General features: G+C 42.6%; 3 protein-coding genes across 7 annotated transcripts in view; 1 reads left to right on the plus strand and 2 right to left on the minus strand.

Annotated features, from left to right (window-relative positions):
* Positions 1–244: 244 nt before the first annotated feature.
* pwwp2b (PWWP domain containing 2B) lies at positions 245–9,244 on the minus strand. 2 transcript variants are annotated; one of them, XM_041050572.1, is made up of 3 exons: positions 8,888–9,244; positions 4,857–6,578; positions 245–2,142 (listed from the first exon to the last, which is right to left on the minus strand). In XM_041050572.1, the coding sequence occupies exons 1-3, from the start codon at positions 9,025–9,027 to the stop codon at positions 2,136–2,138; spliced, it is 1,869 nt and encodes a 622-aa protein (XP_040906506.1). In that variant the 5' UTR covers positions 9,028–9,244; the 3' UTR covers positions 245–2,135. The 2 variants fall into 2 exon arrangements, with proteins under 2 accessions (XP_040906506.1, XP_040906507.1); XM_041050573.1 differs by having other exon boundaries at positions 4,853–6,578; positions 8,888–9,243.
* A 600-nt stretch (positions 9,245–9,844) lies between these two features.
* On the minus strand, positions 9,845–17,580 carry LOC121189654 (leucine-rich repeat-containing protein 27-like). 4 transcript variants are annotated; one of them, XM_041050002.1, is made up of 11 exons: positions 16,014–16,212; positions 15,561–15,845; positions 15,247–15,377; positions 14,823–14,881; positions 14,334–14,486; positions 13,307–13,508; positions 12,169–12,309; positions 11,714–11,819; positions 11,042–11,136; positions 10,300–10,420; positions 9,845–10,193 (listed from the first exon to the last, which is right to left on the minus strand). In XM_041050002.1, exons 2-11 carry the CDS (start codon positions 15,771–15,773, stop codon positions 10,080–10,082), a joined length of 1,335 nt encoding a protein of 444 aa, XP_040905936.1. In that variant the 5' UTR covers positions 15,774–15,845; positions 16,014–16,212; the 3' UTR covers positions 9,845–10,079. The 4 variants fall into 4 exon arrangements, with proteins under 4 accessions (XP_040905936.1, XP_040905935.1, XP_040905937.1 ...); XM_041050001.1 differs by having other exon boundaries at positions 13,307–13,511; XM_041050003.1 differs by lacking the exons at positions 15,561–15,845; positions 16,014–16,212 and adding an exon at positions 17,505–17,580 and having other exon boundaries at positions 13,307–13,511.
* Positions 17,247–17,759, plus strand: part of LOC121189653 (serine/threonine-protein kinase 32C-like) — a 63,639-nt gene continuing 63,126 nt past the window's right edge. The window contains exon 1 of the mRNA XM_041050000.1: positions 17,247–17,660. Coding sequence (XP_040905934.1) covers positions 17,579–17,660 — 82 coding nt within the window. The 5' untranslated portion in view covers positions 17,247–17,578. The remainder of the gene's footprint in view (positions 17,661–17,759) is intronic.

Raw genomic sequence — 17,759 nt, forward strand, 5'->3', positions numbered from 1 at the left:
ACAGATAAATAAAACTCCACACCAACAGGTTTGTAAAGCTGAAATCCTGATAACAGGATTATCATTTTCTTAATGTGGAAAGCTTCGTCCAGAGACACAAACATAATATAACTGTTCACAGGCTGAGTCGTCATCCTCATGATAAGTATCTGAACTTCACGTGTGAAGTAACCCTTCACCAGTTTTACATGTGGGGAAAAAAAAAAAGAAAAAGAAATATCACAGGGTGATCCACAACAGCAGAGATATTGCTTGTATATTTTATTTTATGTACAGTACATGTAAAAAAAGAAAACAAAAAAAAAGTAGCCAATAACATTGACCAACGTGGGCAACAGTAGACAGCCATGTTGCTCATACACGGGAAAATCCTGACGACCTTCTCACGCATACATAGATGTAGACTCTCCCACTCTTCATTGTGTAAGGCTGCCTGGAAACTAACCGGGCTTGACAACAAACAGTCAAACCCGCAGATTATCAAAATGGGAGGAGGGCGTCGTCTGCTCCCCTAATGAACGCGCTTCTCTCATCGACAATCAGGGAGCCAGTTTTCAGCCTCCATCTGAACAAGAAGCTCCCAGACGGGCAGAAAAGGAGACGGGCTGGTTGGCCGAGCGTGACTGTGTGCAATCTTCGGTTAAGTTTTTAATACAGACCGGGCTGTGCTCGACGGCCGCGGTCTCTTGCCTTTCGCTGCCTCCCTCCCCCTATCCCAACAGTGCTGCTTTCAACACAAAGGTCACTAAAGGTCAGCGTTGCAGTCTGCTTTCGCCGGATGACTCAATCTAACTGCAGGCTCCAACTAGTAGCGAGCTTTTCTTCAGCACACTCAGCAGTTGAATTCACAGTATTCTTACAGCATGTGTTAGTTTTCTTTTCTCCCAAAGTCACTCATAAAGCTTTAACTGATAATGCATAGGGGGCTTTGACACATTTGTTCACCCATGTTTCTCCAGTGGAAATGTTGAACGTGGATTTTTGTAGTGTGTGTGTGAGTGTGTGCAGTAGACAGGCTGAGAGAGAAACACACCCAAGTCAAATGCGAGAATACAGTGTACACAACCATCTGTGTCTGGTGTCCCCAAAAATCGTACAATAGAATAAAATATAAAAAAAAAAAAGATTTTTTTTTTTTGTATCTCTTGTATCTCCAAGGCCATGGATAGTCAACCACAAAGACTTCTGAACTCCCCTGCTGCCTATCAGGGCTGTATCTCGCATTAGTGTTTCAGACAGTGAGCTTACAGCAGGCCACCAAGGTACAGATAAAGTGCTTTTTTTTCTTAAACATGATGCTTTAAATAATTAAAGTGATGTAAAAATGGTTCTCATGGAAAAAACAAAACAAAAAGGGTTGGAGGGGTAAGTACGCCGATGTGACACTCCTAAAGTTAAAAAATGAAATGGAAGAGAGACACAACATGAACCGAGTTCAGCATAAATACATCCACAAATCCAACTAATGTCGCAGAAGGCTACGAGGATGGAACACTGTGATCGCTAGAAGAGCTGGAACAGTCACTACAGTCTCTGGATGGAGCCATGAGCCATTCACATTTTCAGAAGTAAGAGGATTCAGGGTAAGACTTTTTAGATCATGGTAAAAATGTCTTGTGTCCGCAGGGCGGGGTGGGGGTGTTCTTTGAAGACACCACCGGCTTCCTCTGGCTGGACGAGCTGGACCTCGTAGCGAACACATCGGCGGCGAGGACCGTGGTAATGACAGCAGCAACTTGGAGGTTTTGCGAGACCGTAGTAGAAAGGTGTACTTAATGGATCATAATAAACCATTACAGATAATAAATACATTCGGGTCCTTGTAGTGTCGTTATTCGGCTCTATTGAAATATGATTAAATCTAAAAAAAAAAGAAAAAAAAGGAGGAATAGTTTAGTTCATGGGAGACCATGAGATGCCTGGCCTTTTTTTTTTTTGCTCCCTTATCCAGTCTCAACGATACTCGACCTTGGCGGCCATTTTCCACCAGCCTTGTGAAAAGAAAAGGAAAAAAAAGAGAGAAAAAAAAAAGACGGCATATAAATAGTAGCCGTGGCAACCGCACGTACTCCCTCCTGGGTCTTGATGACAGAGTCTGAGAATTCAGAAAAACCTTGGAGACGTCTCTTCAGTCCTCAGCTTCTACGTAAGAGAGAAAGAAGAAGAGGAAGGGTGAGAACAAAGTCACAAAGTAAAGACAATGAGCAAACAAGGCAAGTCATTTATCCGGAGCAGGGAAGTTTTTTTTTTTTTTTTTTTTTACTGAGTACAAGGCTCAACACAGGGAGCGATGTGGTTCTGGACACGTCAGGTTTGTCATCTGAAGATTATGGAGCAGTGTGAAGTCGACGTCAGCTACTTTCCAGCAGGCTAAAACCTCTGTGTAGCTGACAGAGCAAGAAAAACGCTTCCTTTATGTGCTCTGGAAGAAGTACCAAATATAGGCCTGTCTTAACCCCTTACTGTGTTTATTCTCAACTACAACCACCCTCTTCTTGGCCACTGAGCCTTTAACAGAGTCAACAGAGAGGCTGGGAGCTGCCTATCTGCCCCTCATATCACTCAAAGACAATATTTAACCTTTGAGTGCGTGTTGAGGGCCTGCTGCTTGGCTACACAGGGTCAGTGAACTCGCCTGGCATGCCCATGCCATGACAATGTGCTTTAAGACACAACAGAAAACATATTTCCATGCCCTCGCAGTGGACCCGTACCTTTGTATTGCTTTCGCTGTGCTAAAGCAGAGCTCTCTGTTTGTTGGTTACTCACTTTCTGAAATTAGCTGTTTTAATAAGCTCTTCCTGTCGACAGTGAGCAGCACAGCCTGTGCCTTCATTAAAGCTGGCATTAATGTTTGTTTTGCCCCTTTCAACACGGCGACTGTTCCATGACATGAGTGTAGCAGGGCCCCTGAGGGCGGCACGGCACGGCACAACTTAAAAGTGTTTGTTAAATAAGCAGGTTGCTGAAGAACTTTCATTTTCACTCCGCTCGCATTCCCCCAGAGTTCAACACGAACATCATCGGATTTGATGTTGTATAGAAATGCAAGGGAAGGCTGGGTAATATGACCTGAAACTCCTTTCACAACTGAGTCACATTTACTCTTTAATGATAATTATATCTTTACAAAGACACGTGTGCATGATGCTCCATCCTCACAGTGAACTTCTAATTCTATATACTGAGAAAAATATGATGGACTCTTTGCATCTATCATAGTGAGCAAGTAGATTTAAATAACGCCTTTATGGCTTCTCATTTCATCTGCAGGAGATATTAGGGTATGCAGTGCTACTGACAAATCAGGGCTCTGAGACACACCTGAGTCTGCAAAATACATATTTGTTAAAATTCCTGTTATTGGAAATAAACAGATCATCTTCTCTCTCTCTGCTTACTCCTACGAGCAAACAGGAGTCTCAAAAGTCTTTCAGGTCGCAGCTTCTCCTTTGTAGCTGGCACTGACCAGCGCTTTCTTGAAATGACAAACAGTGACCGCAGTGGGTCATATCATCTGCTGCTAATTAATGTTAATTCTCTGAGTAACCCGGTAAGAGGCCAAAATTAAACCTGGGTGCTGTCAGGTCTTTGTACGCTCTGCAAACCAGCGTCTGAACTCGGCCAAAGATCATGTGTGAGTGAAGCAGCTCGTCTCTGTAACAGCACTGGCACAGCAGTGAGTCTTTCTGCAGCTCCACTAACTCCAGCAGAGTGAGAAATCATCACTTGTAAAACTTCACTCATTGTTTCCAGGAGTCAGAATCTCCCAGTTAACTTCATTCATATATCACATCAATAATTGAAGCTGATCAGCTTCACAGTTTTGATCCAGGACATATCTGGATCATGAAGCTCATGAAAACATAAGGTGTAAAAGTCAGGGGATTATTTCAACGTGTCAGATCAATATTTAACCAACATTTCAGATTTTCTGCTGCTATGTATTTATTCTTTTACTCTATGTACACAGAATATTTGGCACAGAAATATCTTTTAGGATGAATTGGGGTTGAATCCCATCATATTCTCAGGTTTTATCTGCAGATTTCAACTGAATCTTTTGGAGTTAGTTACAAAATTTGATCACTGAACCTCAAAGGATTCAATAATGCATATGAATGGATTCAGATTTAAAAAGCAGATTTGGTATAAGGTTCAGATCGGATAAAAAGCTATCAACTCTCAACCTCAAGTCCTCAAAAGAAGGAGTGGTTTGAAAACGGATGAATCACTTCAGCACAAAGCGTCCTCGTCCTTTACAACTTACCAAGTACATTCTGTGTTTCATAACTCTTCAATACTGTCTTAGATGAGTCAGTTTGCCACAGCATTTTATGCATACTAGATGTTTAATAACACAAAAGAGAAGCACTATTGTTACTTCTTTAAGTGTGGAGCCTTGTAAATACTTGTGTAATAAGCTGTTTTGTTTTTTTTTTTTACCATACACTCCTCATGTCCTACAGTCTGTGTGTCTTTCAGGTGATGAAGCAAACTGTTAGTGTATGTACTTTTTGGGGCCTGCTCTTCAACATCTGCACTGATGCCCTGTTTGAATGAACCCACACAAACAACAAAAGCAGGTGCTTAATGAAGCTGATTGTGATTTGTTGCTGTACATCCAGGTGCAGCGAAGTGGTCGGCTGCAGCCTCTCTGAAGGACTTCATTAATTTATTAATTACTTGAACACATCGACATACGTTCAAATAGAAAGGTGAGAGATTAATGATGTTTTTAGTTTTCAGTTAACTTTCCCACCTTTTTTAATGTCTCAGAAATCACACGGACACATGTATCAAACTATAACAGCAGATGTGATACAACCATGTGTAAATGCTGTGAACTAACCTACGTGTCGCAGTGGGAAAGCAGCGATGTAATCTCCGGGGTCATGTGACCCACAGCCTTGGCCGCCTCTAGGATTGCTCTCCGGTACATCCCTTTCTTCTTGCGGTTGAAGCGGGACCTGAAGAGCTCTCTGAAGGGTGATAGTTTGGCAACAGAGAGCTGGGAGGTGGTGGGTGAACCAAACCATGCCACTTTAGCCTGGGGCCACTGCGCCTCGCAACTGGCCGTCTCCTGTTTGCGGGTGCCGCTGATGCTGAGGACACGTGCCGGCCACCAGGGGAAGCCGTGGATCTTCCCCCAAACAATGTCACCCACTGCCACAGCGTGACCCTCCTCAGTTACACACTTTGTCATGCTGCGTGTGTGCAGCCGCACCGTAAGAGGCGGCACTGTCTTGCAGTCCTCCCGTGAAGGTACAGAAGATGAGGTTACGGAGAGGTCTTCACCAGGTGCCAGATCACACAGCTCTGGTGAGGTGCCGTCAGAGCTGAAGGATTTGGACTCATCTAGACTGTCGCTGCTGCAGACCGACAGGCTAGAAGAATCCGCTTTGCGCTTACGGAAATTAATAAGAAGGGTGAGGTCGCTGTGGCTGCGCTCGGCCTCCTCTCCAGAACTCCCTGACCACAGCTCAAGAGAGTTCTTGCCTTCCCCTGAGTCTTCAGAGTGGGGGAGGCAGGGACCGGGAACCCTGGGGCTTCGTCTCCTACTGCCTTCTACAAGTTCTGCCTCATACTCGACCACGCTCTCCTCACCCTCTCTCTGAGGGGGTCCCAAGCGGATCTTTGGAGAGTCCTGACCTACAGTTGTGAAAGGTCTGGTTAGTTTGAGTTTGGGAATGGACACAGTGAGGCCAGACCTTGTGGCATCTAGAATGTGCCGTTGTTCCTTGGTGGGATCAGAAGGCGCCTTGCCATTCTCTCCCACGCCATTCTGCATCAGCTGTTTGGGGCAAAATGGTTTGACTGAACCGTGGACTCGTGAGGGGATCTTCATGACCTCCCCCTTGCCCTGCGGAGTGCTGTACGAGATCTTTATGACAGGACTGTGTGGGATAATCACATCGCCTCCGTGGAACTTCTCCCCGTCAGATTCCCCCCTTTTGTCCTTCCTAAGGCGTTTGCTGTCTAGGCTAGTGCCATTTTCCCGTCTTTTAGTGTCCTTGGTTGCAACTACATCCTCTTTTCTCGACAGCTTAGAGGGGATATCCTTGTCATCACCGTCCTCATCACTCTGTAGTGCGTTCTCTTTTCTAGATGTCTTGGTGTTGCTCATGCCATCTTTGCTGTCTTCGTCACTATTCAGCGTGTTCTTGCATTTTTCACATAGTACCTGCCGTGGCCGCAGACGGATCGTACTCATGGTCATGCGGCCAGGTTCTCGCGTCCGCCTCTTCTTTCTCTTGATTGGTCGCGGAGGGGGCTGAGGTACCCATTGGCTGTAGCTGTGGCGCACCCACAAGGGCTGAGGGAAGGGGGCTCCTTCAAAATAAGGAGGGTAAGGAGTCTGTCCAGCTGGCACTGGTGTGGGTATGGGGCAGGGAAGGGGTGCAGTAGGTATGCTGCTTTCAGGGAGAGTGTTTTCATCCTTTGGTCTGTGTGAAGCCTGGCTGGGAGAATTGGAAACCGGCTCCTCACTCAGAACTTCTGGGATTTCACAACCTGGTTTAGATATCGGGCAGTCCCCGGGTGTTGCTGTGAAATCTGGCAGACAGAAGAGCCCGGTCCTATGGTGAATAAGAAGAAAAAAAAGAAACAATAAATTAATAACTTTGTGTCTCATTCAGCTTTGTGGGGTTCATGTGAGCCAACACAAACATTCTTGTCACACATGACAGGCAATTCTTGAAATTTTCAGTTAAGCAATTTTTTCCACAAGAATGATACTATAATGCCGTACTTGTATTTCACCATGTTAGATAACTAGGCTGCTCGGACAGCACAAATCAAATCCTTGCTGTTTCAATTAGGCCAAAAGAGAAATGAGCACCTGAAGCTGTGCAAAGCCTTTCCTACCTACAAGCGGCCTACAACAGGCTCTGTGTGTGTGTCTGTGTATGTGTATATATATATATAAAAGGAGGGAGACCTATTTTACCATTTTGTTTTACTTTGACTGGACACACTGACGCCACTCTCCCTGTCACCTGTATGCTGAAAATTCTTTTCTTGTGGGGGTTGGGGTTCGCTGTGCAAGCAGCCAGGCGTCCTGCTGCCTTAGGCCACAAAAATGGAGCAATATTATCAATGACTCTCTTTGACTGATTATACATGTTCCTTTTCATACTCTGGGACCAGCAAAGATGTTTAAAGCCTGCCAAGGAGTACTTGAGAGGTGGCTGGCATGCAACAGTAACATGGATGTGCTGCTTTAGTCAGGAGACAGCAGACAAAGAGACTACAGGATGCCCAGGAACCCCCCCCCCCCCTCCCTCCCCAACATCTGACTGAACAAAAACAATCCCATGAATCACTCGGGATTCAGAGAGGTAGGGAAGGAGCCAGGAGATTTCAGTTTGTTTTGCATCCATGTCTACTCAGGGCTTATGTGTGGTGAGATTATTAATTAGTGCACATTTGGGGAGCCCGTTTTCCTCCCCATGAGAAGTAACTGGCAGGCACCTCCGAATAATAGTCTCTTGGTGAGGCGTGTTCCTCTCACCTTTTTATATGCAACCCCTAAAGCCGCTGAATATTAGTCTTCACAGTGATTGACACAGCGCAAACAGTGCAGCCTGTGACAGGGAACACACAGTGCTAGTTAAGCACAGGACAAGGACGCAGCATATGACCAGCCATGATTCACCACACTGTTGCCATTTCATGTTGTGTACAGTGTAACTAGATGTGGAGATCTGCCTGTATGATAGGCCTAAAAAACCTGTGGGAGACAATGACAGGAAATAAATTTCCATGAGCTGAAAAGGAAGAAAGAGTCAAAATCTGTCAGTGACAAGGCCTGAAATATAGGCCTATTTTAAGTTATTCCAAGGCCTGCCTTTTCCCATTTGGGAGGGTTATTTTCAGGACAGTGTGAGCTCTCACATGAAAAACCATCTAAGCATACTAAGGGGCAAAGCTGGTCAGATTCTGATTCTGCTAGTCTATAAATAGTCTAAAGCCAATGGCTTTTAAGGTGCACAACACCAAGAGCAACACAAGGCTTATACATGTGACACACACACCAAGAGGGCCAGATTAGACACGACACTGATATATGTCAAATTACACTTGTATGGTTTACTCATTTGAAAAGGTCTTTTTTCCTTCAAATACAGAGAATGACTTTTTCCTGTCAAACACAGAGCCTAAGATGGTCACTGGATCTTATCAGAACCAGGTTTTGTAAAGAAAAAAGAAAAGAAAAAAGAAAAAAAAGACAGAAATCATTACAGTTGTGATTAATCAAATCCCACATACATCCTTACAGTCATTTTCTACTGTTTCTAGAGATCAAAAGTGACTGGTAATCAAGGTACTCAAACCATTTCTAAAAAAAAAAAAGCAACTGCATTTCATTTCATCAGAACATCACTTTAGTAAATTAGTACACAATGCACTACCATCAGCCTGCATAAATACACCAAACCATAACTGATGTACAAAATGCTGTTCAGCCAAGGCCTACCCTTTTACTGAATACGTTTTAGCTGCTCTGTATTTGACTAGGCTAACAATAAGCTAGAGATGAACCCAGTGACATTAGCTATTGTTCTAAAGAAGTCATTAACAATCTCTGTAGACAGAGACACTGCCTTGACATAGAGCTTTGCACCACAGTAACACAACGTATTTGATAATGTTATAATGGGCAAAAATGATGTATCAGTTTGCCATTAGCCAGCAAGTTAGCAGATAGCTAACTTGTCAGCTACAATAACCTATAAGCCTTTTGTATGGAGGCCCAGTTAGCTAACAGCTAGCTAAGCAACTAGCTTCAACTTGTTAGCATCAAAGGTAGATTAGCCGTTAGCGGAGTTTAGCAAATTAATTTCAGAGATAAATGTATAAAGGAAATAAAGGGAATAACACTCACTTCTTCTTGCAATCAAGTAATATCCCCGTGTAGCTCATTTCTCGATAGGTGAGCGTCACCACCAGTGTATCGTTAACTATTTGATCGATAGTGACAGGTACCCGAGAGCCGGCCCGCAGCTCCTCGGCCACAGCCTCCATGTTTCCCGGGGTGAAGTGTCCGGCTCGGCGGTGCTCGATCCCGGCCAAGGGAGCCACGGTCGCGTCGGACAAAGATCCGTCTCCCCTTCGCTATTCGAGCAGGAGGCTACACCAGGGCATAAAATGACGCCATCACCCCCACCAAGTCAATTACAACAGTACTGCCACCGCTGACATCACGCTCCCTGTGCTAGAGGAGCAAAAAATCTCCCAAGACAGGGCCTACCCTTTCTCTGTCTCACTTCGACTTGTTTGATGCCATTCATTACTACGGACTTTTATCTCGGGAATGCCTCACTTTTCCCAGCGAGAGCCTAATGGCGTTTTGCTCTGAACGTACACTGTCATTACACTGGGAAATGGATAGAATGTGGATGCATTTTCTACTGTGTACCAAACGGTACGGTGGTAAAATTTTCACAAAAGTGAGATAATTCTGACCTGTATTTAACAAATCAGCAAAAGACATACAACCACCAACCTTATTTATACTCTGACAAGAGCATTAAATATACAATTTGGTAAAATGTTTTTTAAATTCTTCAGTCTGGCACAATATGTACCTTTGTTTCACCACTTCTCATTCATTCCCCTTAAATATCCTTATATTTTAAGTTTTATTTACAGTGCAAGGTTGGTAAATCAGTCTTTGTATTGGCACAGGCAATAATATATTTCTTTTATTGTGTCTGTTGAGCCAATGTAACCTTTAAAAACTGAATAGCCTCATTTCACATAGTAAATAAGCAACAGTACCCTATTTGAACAGGTGTGAGGTCCTAAACGTTAATAAGAGGAGGTCAATGCAAAACGTGACTAGTTTTTGTTAGAGAGTCTTGCAGAATTCCAAAGGCAAATAAAGACAGAAAGAGAAAGACAAAAAGAACCATACCATGGAAAATTTCAAAACACTCACTCACTCACTCAAAAACCTTGTAATCTGTATTTTTTGATATGTGCATTACAATGGCTATTCATAAAGAGATTAATCTTTACAGTGACTTTTGAGTATGAAATCAGTGGCACAAAACAGAAGGGATGTGTAATCCATGTCACTTGTCAAGGAAACTCGGCCAAGTGTCTGCAGTGAAGATAGTAAAACAATTATCAAGATCTCTTCCCCGATTTCTCTTCCGCTCCAGAAGCCGCATCTGTAACTTCCTCATCTGTCATGACAAACAGGAAGAAACAAAACAACACAAACAAATACAGATTAATATCCTGTGAGTTCAATATAGATGAGTTGTGTGAATAATGAAGCACAGGTCTGACCTCTTCCACATCTTGCTCTGCCACTGCCATCTGTTCGCTGGTCGTGCCCCTGGGATTCCTGCGTCTCTCCTGCATCTTCTCTACACGGGCACGGATCTGCCGCTCTAAGTCACGGGCCGATCTGGAGGGTCACACAGGTGGCAAGAATATTAAGATGCATAGGTATGGCCACTGGTCTCATGGTCTTTATGGATGGTAGACAGCTGATTAAAAATGTAGGCCTGTGATTATTTGTTTTCTCCTCAGGTAAGATTTATTCTATCAATGAAAACAGAAGGGACTAAGGTGTGCTATCTAACCTGGGTTATATGTTTTATCAAAGACATAATGTTGTTTGAGAAGAACAAAGGAAACTGCTGATATTCTATGATGGGTGTACAGTCTCTCTTTGTCCACTAGGTGTCTCTAGCTTTCCAGCTGCATCGTCTTGGCTCACAATTGTAAACCATGCAAATGCCATTTGGTGGATACTTTCAGGCTTTTGATTATGTGCAGTATGATTGTCATGAAGTAAAATGATGGGATGAATATTCGTATAAAACATTACGCTTTACCGAGTTCCCTTATGAGAAGAGCACCCTTCAAAAATGAGGGTGTTCAGCATCAAAGCTAACAGGTAAACTGACAAGTCAAACTAAAACAAACATACCTGGTTCTGGTTCTAATAGTGGTTCAAGTTTCATGATGTTGAGGATGACATGTATTGTGTTTTTGGGCTGTAGTAAACAGAGTTCCCATGTACCTGGTCTCCTCACACTCTGTGATAGGCATGGACGTCTGCCTCTGCGGAGTGTCACTGCTATCCTCCACAATGGGTTTTAAATCTGCTTCTGCCTCCTATAACAGATAACGGAGATGTACAACAGCATTTTGTTCTTGAGTGCAGAGCTAGTACACATAAAGGATGATACAACTGTTGCAACACATCCTACAAACAGCCTACAGCTACAGCTGCATAGATGCAACACAATGGCCTCCTTGTGTTAAATTACCCAAACACGGTTTGTTTTTTCTATATTTTTCTGTGATTATTTTTAATGATGTTGCTGGTCTTCAGCTACATGCACTGAAATGTAGCTGACAGTTAAATTACTGAAAACCATCCATCTGTCTATGTCTACAGTGTGTGAATGCCAGCATGTACATGATGCTGCTGTTTCACAGCATGCTCCATCACAGGCAGTGGTGTCTCTTGCTGCCTTCAGAAGCACCAACCATCATCAGTGAGGATTACTGACATCGATTCTTGTTATTCTATTACCCAAAAACCCATTCACGAGCGCCAAAATTATTATTCTTGTGATGATCTCCAATCTGTTGTTAGTCCTCTATCCAATGTGACAAAGGCGGTGTTCTACTGCCTCCTTGTGGTTGGAAGGTTGGTAGAAATTTAGGTGATTTATTCCACACATACCTCTTGCTTTTTTTGTCTTTCGTTCTTCCTCTGCTTGTGCTCCGACATTTTCTTCTTCTGTGTGATCTTCGCCTGTGTGCGCCAGCTCTGAAAAGCCTCTTGGCTTCTAAGGGAGACCCAGATAACAATGAACTGTAATAGATTTATGTTGAGGAAAATGGTTCTCGGGCAGTTGTTTCTAAATGGTTACAAAAGGGTCTGTAAACATTGATTTTTCCTCCTGACTTTACATGGTGGGCATAATATTGATCCCTTACTGTTTGTTAAATGCCAGTTTGATACAGCATAGCTCTGCTTTATGAAACAACATCCCGTCTTACCTGTGGTATTCCATGTCCGAAATATTCTGTGTAATTCATCTGATGTAATTCAGTGGACTAATTGTAGTAGGACAGACCACAGGATGTTTACAATACTATACTGAGCTAAAAGTCTTAAAGCACAAATCAGCTTACTTTCTCCCCTGCTCGAGAATAGCCTGTTTCTCTTTCAGCTCTTTCATTGCAGCCTGTTTCCTCTCCTCTGGCTTCTTCCAGTGCTGAGAGTCATACAGGGGGAGCTCGGGAATTATGCCGGCCTTGGTAGCAGCTTTTTTCCTGACAAATAAATTCAAACAAAATGCTTTGTTTTTATTACTCTCCTGAGCTCTGAGTCCCAGTGGAGACAGCTTGGGAGATTTTTATCACTTGGTCTCCTCTGCGAAGAATGTCATTAAAAAGTGTTGTGCTATCCTTTTCCAAGGTACCATGTCATTTACTTTGCCCTCCAGCACAACTCCAAAGCTCAGCATTAAAGTTATCTACTGAAACAAAACAAATTCACCTCATCTGTCCTGCTATTAGATAGCAAATAACATTTTCACTGCATTCAATTTCTGAGCAGGTGAAAAATGATTTATGCCCAACGACATACATTTTCTGCCTGGATTCATTGTACAAAAACAATGGCAGGAGCAGTTAGATAACATGTTGTTGAAACTAGAAACAGTCTGACATTTGGGGAAAACGCTTATTTACTTTTGGGCAGAGAGTGAGATGAGAACAATAATGTCTCTCTCATGTCTGTCCATTACATTTAAAGTTAAATCCAACAGCCAGTTAGTGTAGCTTAACATAAAGACTGGCAACAACTAGTCTAGTAATGACCAGTGGTAACATAATCTACCTACCAGCAGCTCTGAATGTAACTGATACGAACTCACTTTCCCAGTCAGGTAACCAGTGGAGACTCTTGTTACTTACTGGTTCCAGCTAAGAAGCAGTCCAGCATATAACCCCCTGTAAAATGGTGAATTGTTGTTTTTACTCTTTGTATTTTGTATGTATATAGTTAAAAACATTGTTGTATGTATATAATTAATTTACTCAATTAATTAGTAGGCTTTAGAGCTGCAGCTTTACAGACTTTGAACAGAGCCGGACTAGATGTTTCCCCCCTACTTCCAGTCTTTATGCTAAGTTAACTGAATCTTGGCTGCAACTTCCTATGCAAACAAGCATGTATCCCAAAATGTCAAACTACTTAACAGAAGAAAAGGATTTCCACTTCAAAAATCTCTTATTCCTTTCACTCTAATACCTTTACTTTACTTACCTTTTGGTAATAGGAAGAAGACATGACTTTGGGGTTTTATCCCCTTGTGCTATTGAATGCAGCTCAGCTTTTTCCAGTAGGTTCATCCTGTGTTTTAACTCCTTGAACCTCTGCAGCTCGTCCTCATCCACAGCCTCATCCTGCTCCTCCATACTAGACCCCATCAGCTCTGACAGCTGGAGCTTCTCCACAACTGGCAATTCTACTAATGAAACAACCATGGCAGATACAAGTGTGATGTGGTGAGAGCCAATACTTGCAACAATAGCATGGTTTACAGCCACGCACAAGCACATGATAACTTGCTGACTACCAAGAAATACTGACAGAATTAACAGTTTTTTTTCCAACTGCAGCAAAGGTTTACCAGCATTTTGTGAGCAAATTCTGTACTGTGTATAGCCTGCATGTTTTGAGTGAATTAAACAATAACGTAATAAGGCAGAATCTAAGCCACGTGTAGAATAATTATACTCAAACAGACTAAATATTCCATGTTATGCTGTTGATGACAATGCAGTATGTAAATGAACGGTGTGTATTCAAATCTACTAAACATACTCTGAACCTATTAAATGAAAGGAACCCCCCCCGCCCCCAAGACCAGAGCCCTGTCTTTGTTAATAACCTTGTAGGCAGCAAGATAAATCGTTTGATTGAGGGGTTTGACTCTGCTCATTGTGCAGCAGCAGCCTCTCCTGTGGAGGGCTGTCTTGGGCTTCTCACAGTGATTACCTCCAGACAGTGCTTAGTGACAGAGAGCTCCTGTTTAGAGCCCACAGGTTATCGATCATTTTCATCTGGCTAAAAATATTGCAGAGCTGGAACATGGGGGTGAAAAAAAAAGAGTCAGCTGCACGGCACGCGGCGTCTCCAAGGGAACAGGAGTCACACCAGTGAACTGGTACCAGGGCAAGGAGCTATTTTTGTGGCCAGCCGTCCTATCTTTGAGCAGATGGCTAGGATGCATGTGCATGCTGTACACCTTGCTGCTGCGCTGTTCAAAGTTAGGGTGCCTTTGATTCACCTGGAGGGGCCTTTGTCATGCTAACTTGTCGCTTGGCCATGGCACTCCTCAGGCACTGGAGGATACCTTGGAGACCCTGGTGCACAATCTCTTGTGGAGGGAAACTGATGGGGCAGTTCCTCAGGTTCAGGCCTTTGAGGGTAATCACGTTTCCTGGGGGAAAAAAGGCATATAATGAACTATAATAAAATATAATGTTTATTAGCTGGAACTCTAATTCAGATTAATCTACAGTGCATGCATCAGTAGAGAAAGCTTACATGCTGTACATTCCTCCATTAATTTAATGCGAGCAAGAGTGCACAAATAAGTTTTTCAACCATATTGTATGTCTTTTCTACTAGTAACTGCTACTTATTCATGACATGTGATCTAGATCTAAATTTGCTGCAAGCGAGGATGAATGAAACTGATGAAACAGAAAGACAGCTTGTTATTTCAAAGGGAAGAGACACTCCTCACTGGTAGAGGTGACTGAACTCAACTTACCTAACTCTGGTGGAAGTTCTGAGATAGGATTCCCTTCTAGTAGTAATGTTTTCAGAGACCTACATGAACCAAATCATAGATTATTAGATGATATTAGATGTGAGGGCAACACCTTGATCAAGGCACATGTGTAGTCCTAAGCTGAACAGGGGGAAACTGTACAAGATGTATTGTATGTATGTATTAGTCATAAAGAAACCCAGAGACATTTATATTCATGTCAGTCTCATTTGCCACACTTTCATGAAACAGTTCTAGTTTAGTTTTCAGAGCATATGCTACTTAACAGAAGTCTAAAACAGAAAATAAATTCATCAAAAAATGTTCTGAATGTGACAAATAAGCATACTTTACTCCCATGGTAGCTTACGGGTTTGGAATCAATCAGCATATGTTTCAAAGAGACGTTGCATACGTAGCCTACCTGTGCAAGCCAATTTCAGCAGGGAGTGAAACAATTTGGTTATTTCTGAGGTCCAGCCACTGCAGGTTGGGCAAGCTGATGAACAATGAATCTGGGATACTGGATATCTGGTTACCTTCCAGATATAAATACTGAAAATGGTACAAGCAGTTAGAATTAACAGATGATGCAGAACAAATAAATTAGAAAGACATATTACATTGTTGGCCTAATGTTCTACGATTTCTAATATTTTCTTTGAAAACCACTGCAGCATCAGTATGCAGCTGGGTACACAGAGGCTGATAAACGGATAGTAAAGTCCACAAACTGACCTTTAGTGTGCTATTTTTCAAAATACTTTCCGAAACATGTTTTAGCTTTGTTCTGCTAAGACACAACGTCTCTGCTGAAGAAAATTCAGCAAGCTCCCGTGGCTCAGCATCCTCAGGCAGCAAGTGGGGGGCCTGTGGTTTGACAACACTGTTCCCAAAGACTGAGCTTAGCTGCAGGTCTGGAACCCCCTCCTTCTTCTCTGGGGAGGACATTGTATTAATGATGCGGAAGTGCTGTTCAGGGTGTTCAAGTGTGTTTTTTCATCGGCATTTTCCTTCCTTTGTCTGAAAATAAGAAAGTTAGTGCTGTCAAATTCAGTGGGCAGGTTTCGTCTAAACTGCTGAATGCTTTCACCTGGGATTTTAACTTGCCTAGAAGCAGGTGTTAGCTATTCATTCACCGCTGCTCCCGAACATTAGTTAAAATTAGCAAAGAGTTCTTTCACTACTTACCGCCCCCTTATGCCTTTAACTGCTGCGCCACCACCGTATTAGCTTCCCTGGTATCTGAGTAAACATTCTTGTACACTTGTGAACCAGACTCAGTGTCTTCTTAAAAAGAAACACTTCATTAAAAGAAGAAAAAAATAAAACTGGAAAATATCATGCTAACTTGAAGCTACGGCCTCAGGAGTTTGACGGCGTAACCATGGCAACGTGGTCAACATTAGCTACGGCAACTGAACACGTGCAAACAAAGCGAATTGCATTAATAATGCTTCAAGCCAGAGACTTTTTTTTTGTAAATATGTTGTATTACATGTTTTATTAATGTGAGAAGGTCACATACCAAAACTACACTGAACAACACTGTAGATCTAACACTGTATGATGTGGAACAGTATAACAGGGCAGCAACAAGAGTAAATAAAGCTAGTATGTAGATTGAAGAGAAAGTGTTAAATCCTTTTTCCCCCTCAGTGATCAGGCACCACCCATCCATCCTCTAATGAGATTGTGGAATAATTCACTGAGGTCCAGTAGGACTGGATGACAGTAGCAGCAGTTCTCTGCTGCTAACAAGCAACGAAAACCCTCCGGTTTTTACTCAGCTTCACCTACAGAGGCTGGTCCTTCTGTGTTGATATGCATGACAGTCCGTGATACAGAGCTACGTCGAATACAGTCACTGGCCAGCAACTGTCACACTACTCTCACAAGTGTCAAGTTAGTCAGAAAACTTAGGAGGAGCTTCCGGTTTCTATTTTCAATATAAAAGTCTCATCTTTTCAGTTCCACTAAGACTACTTTTTTTGCTCAATAGTCTAGAGGCCACAGTGGAAAACGTGATATTTTGACAGATATCAAAGTCATTCTCTTAAATATATTATTTTGTCAAGACTGCATTTAATCACTGATAAATGAATTTTGCATGTCCCATTGTTTTTATGTAGGTTTATTCTCCTACACTAACTCTATTATCAAAATGTATTGAACTGGACTATGCATCCCTTTAATAAAATTTAAATTAACTGATCAATTTAATCAATGTAGCTTTTAATCTGAGTTCACATACTGCTTGCGTTATAAGTTCTCCAATTGATCGATATGATTGCCACAAGCAGCGTCTACCAATTTGAGGGGACTGTGTGCTTTTATTTCCAATGCAAAACCGTTTGACTTCCTGTTTAGTTTTAGCTAACTGTGTCAAATCGACGCAGCTCTTACTCTCAGCCCCGACAAACATAAGTCTCTCGGTTTCGCTGGCAGGCTACGGAAGACAACTGAACAATACCAGTGATTATATTAATCTCCAGCTGTAACTAACTGAACAGCCGGTCTTTGAAATTATTTCACAGCCCGTCGGTATCTGCTACACTTGCTCCCCAGTTTTTTTAAAAAAAGACTTTAACTCGCCGTGTTCAAATTTTCGGCGGAATAAATAACGGATAAATAAAGCGAAATAACGGACACGGTTTGGGTGAAATGTGTGGTGTTTCATACTGTCTTTTGAGGAGGGTGTCCGACACAGAGCTGTAGTTTCTCTTCAAGAGGCGAGGAATGCAATCTGAGCATCAATGTTTCACTGGGGCAAGTGGAAGAAGAGGATGGGAGCCAATAGTTCTTCAAAGAGACCAGTTTTCGACGAAAAGGAAGATGGTAAGTGATGGAAAAGTAAAACGCGATGGGGTTTCCTAAAACCCCCCCACCGAGAAATAAAACTCCTGCAGGAGTTGTAGCTAGCAGTTAGTCTCTCTG

This window comes from Toxotes jaculatrix, chromosome 11 (assembly GCF_017976425.1).
Source record: "Toxotes jaculatrix isolate fToxJac2 chromosome 11, fToxJac2.pri, whole genome shotgun sequence".
Taxonomy (NCBI): domain Eukaryota; kingdom Metazoa; phylum Chordata; class Actinopteri; family Toxotidae; genus Toxotes; species Toxotes jaculatrix.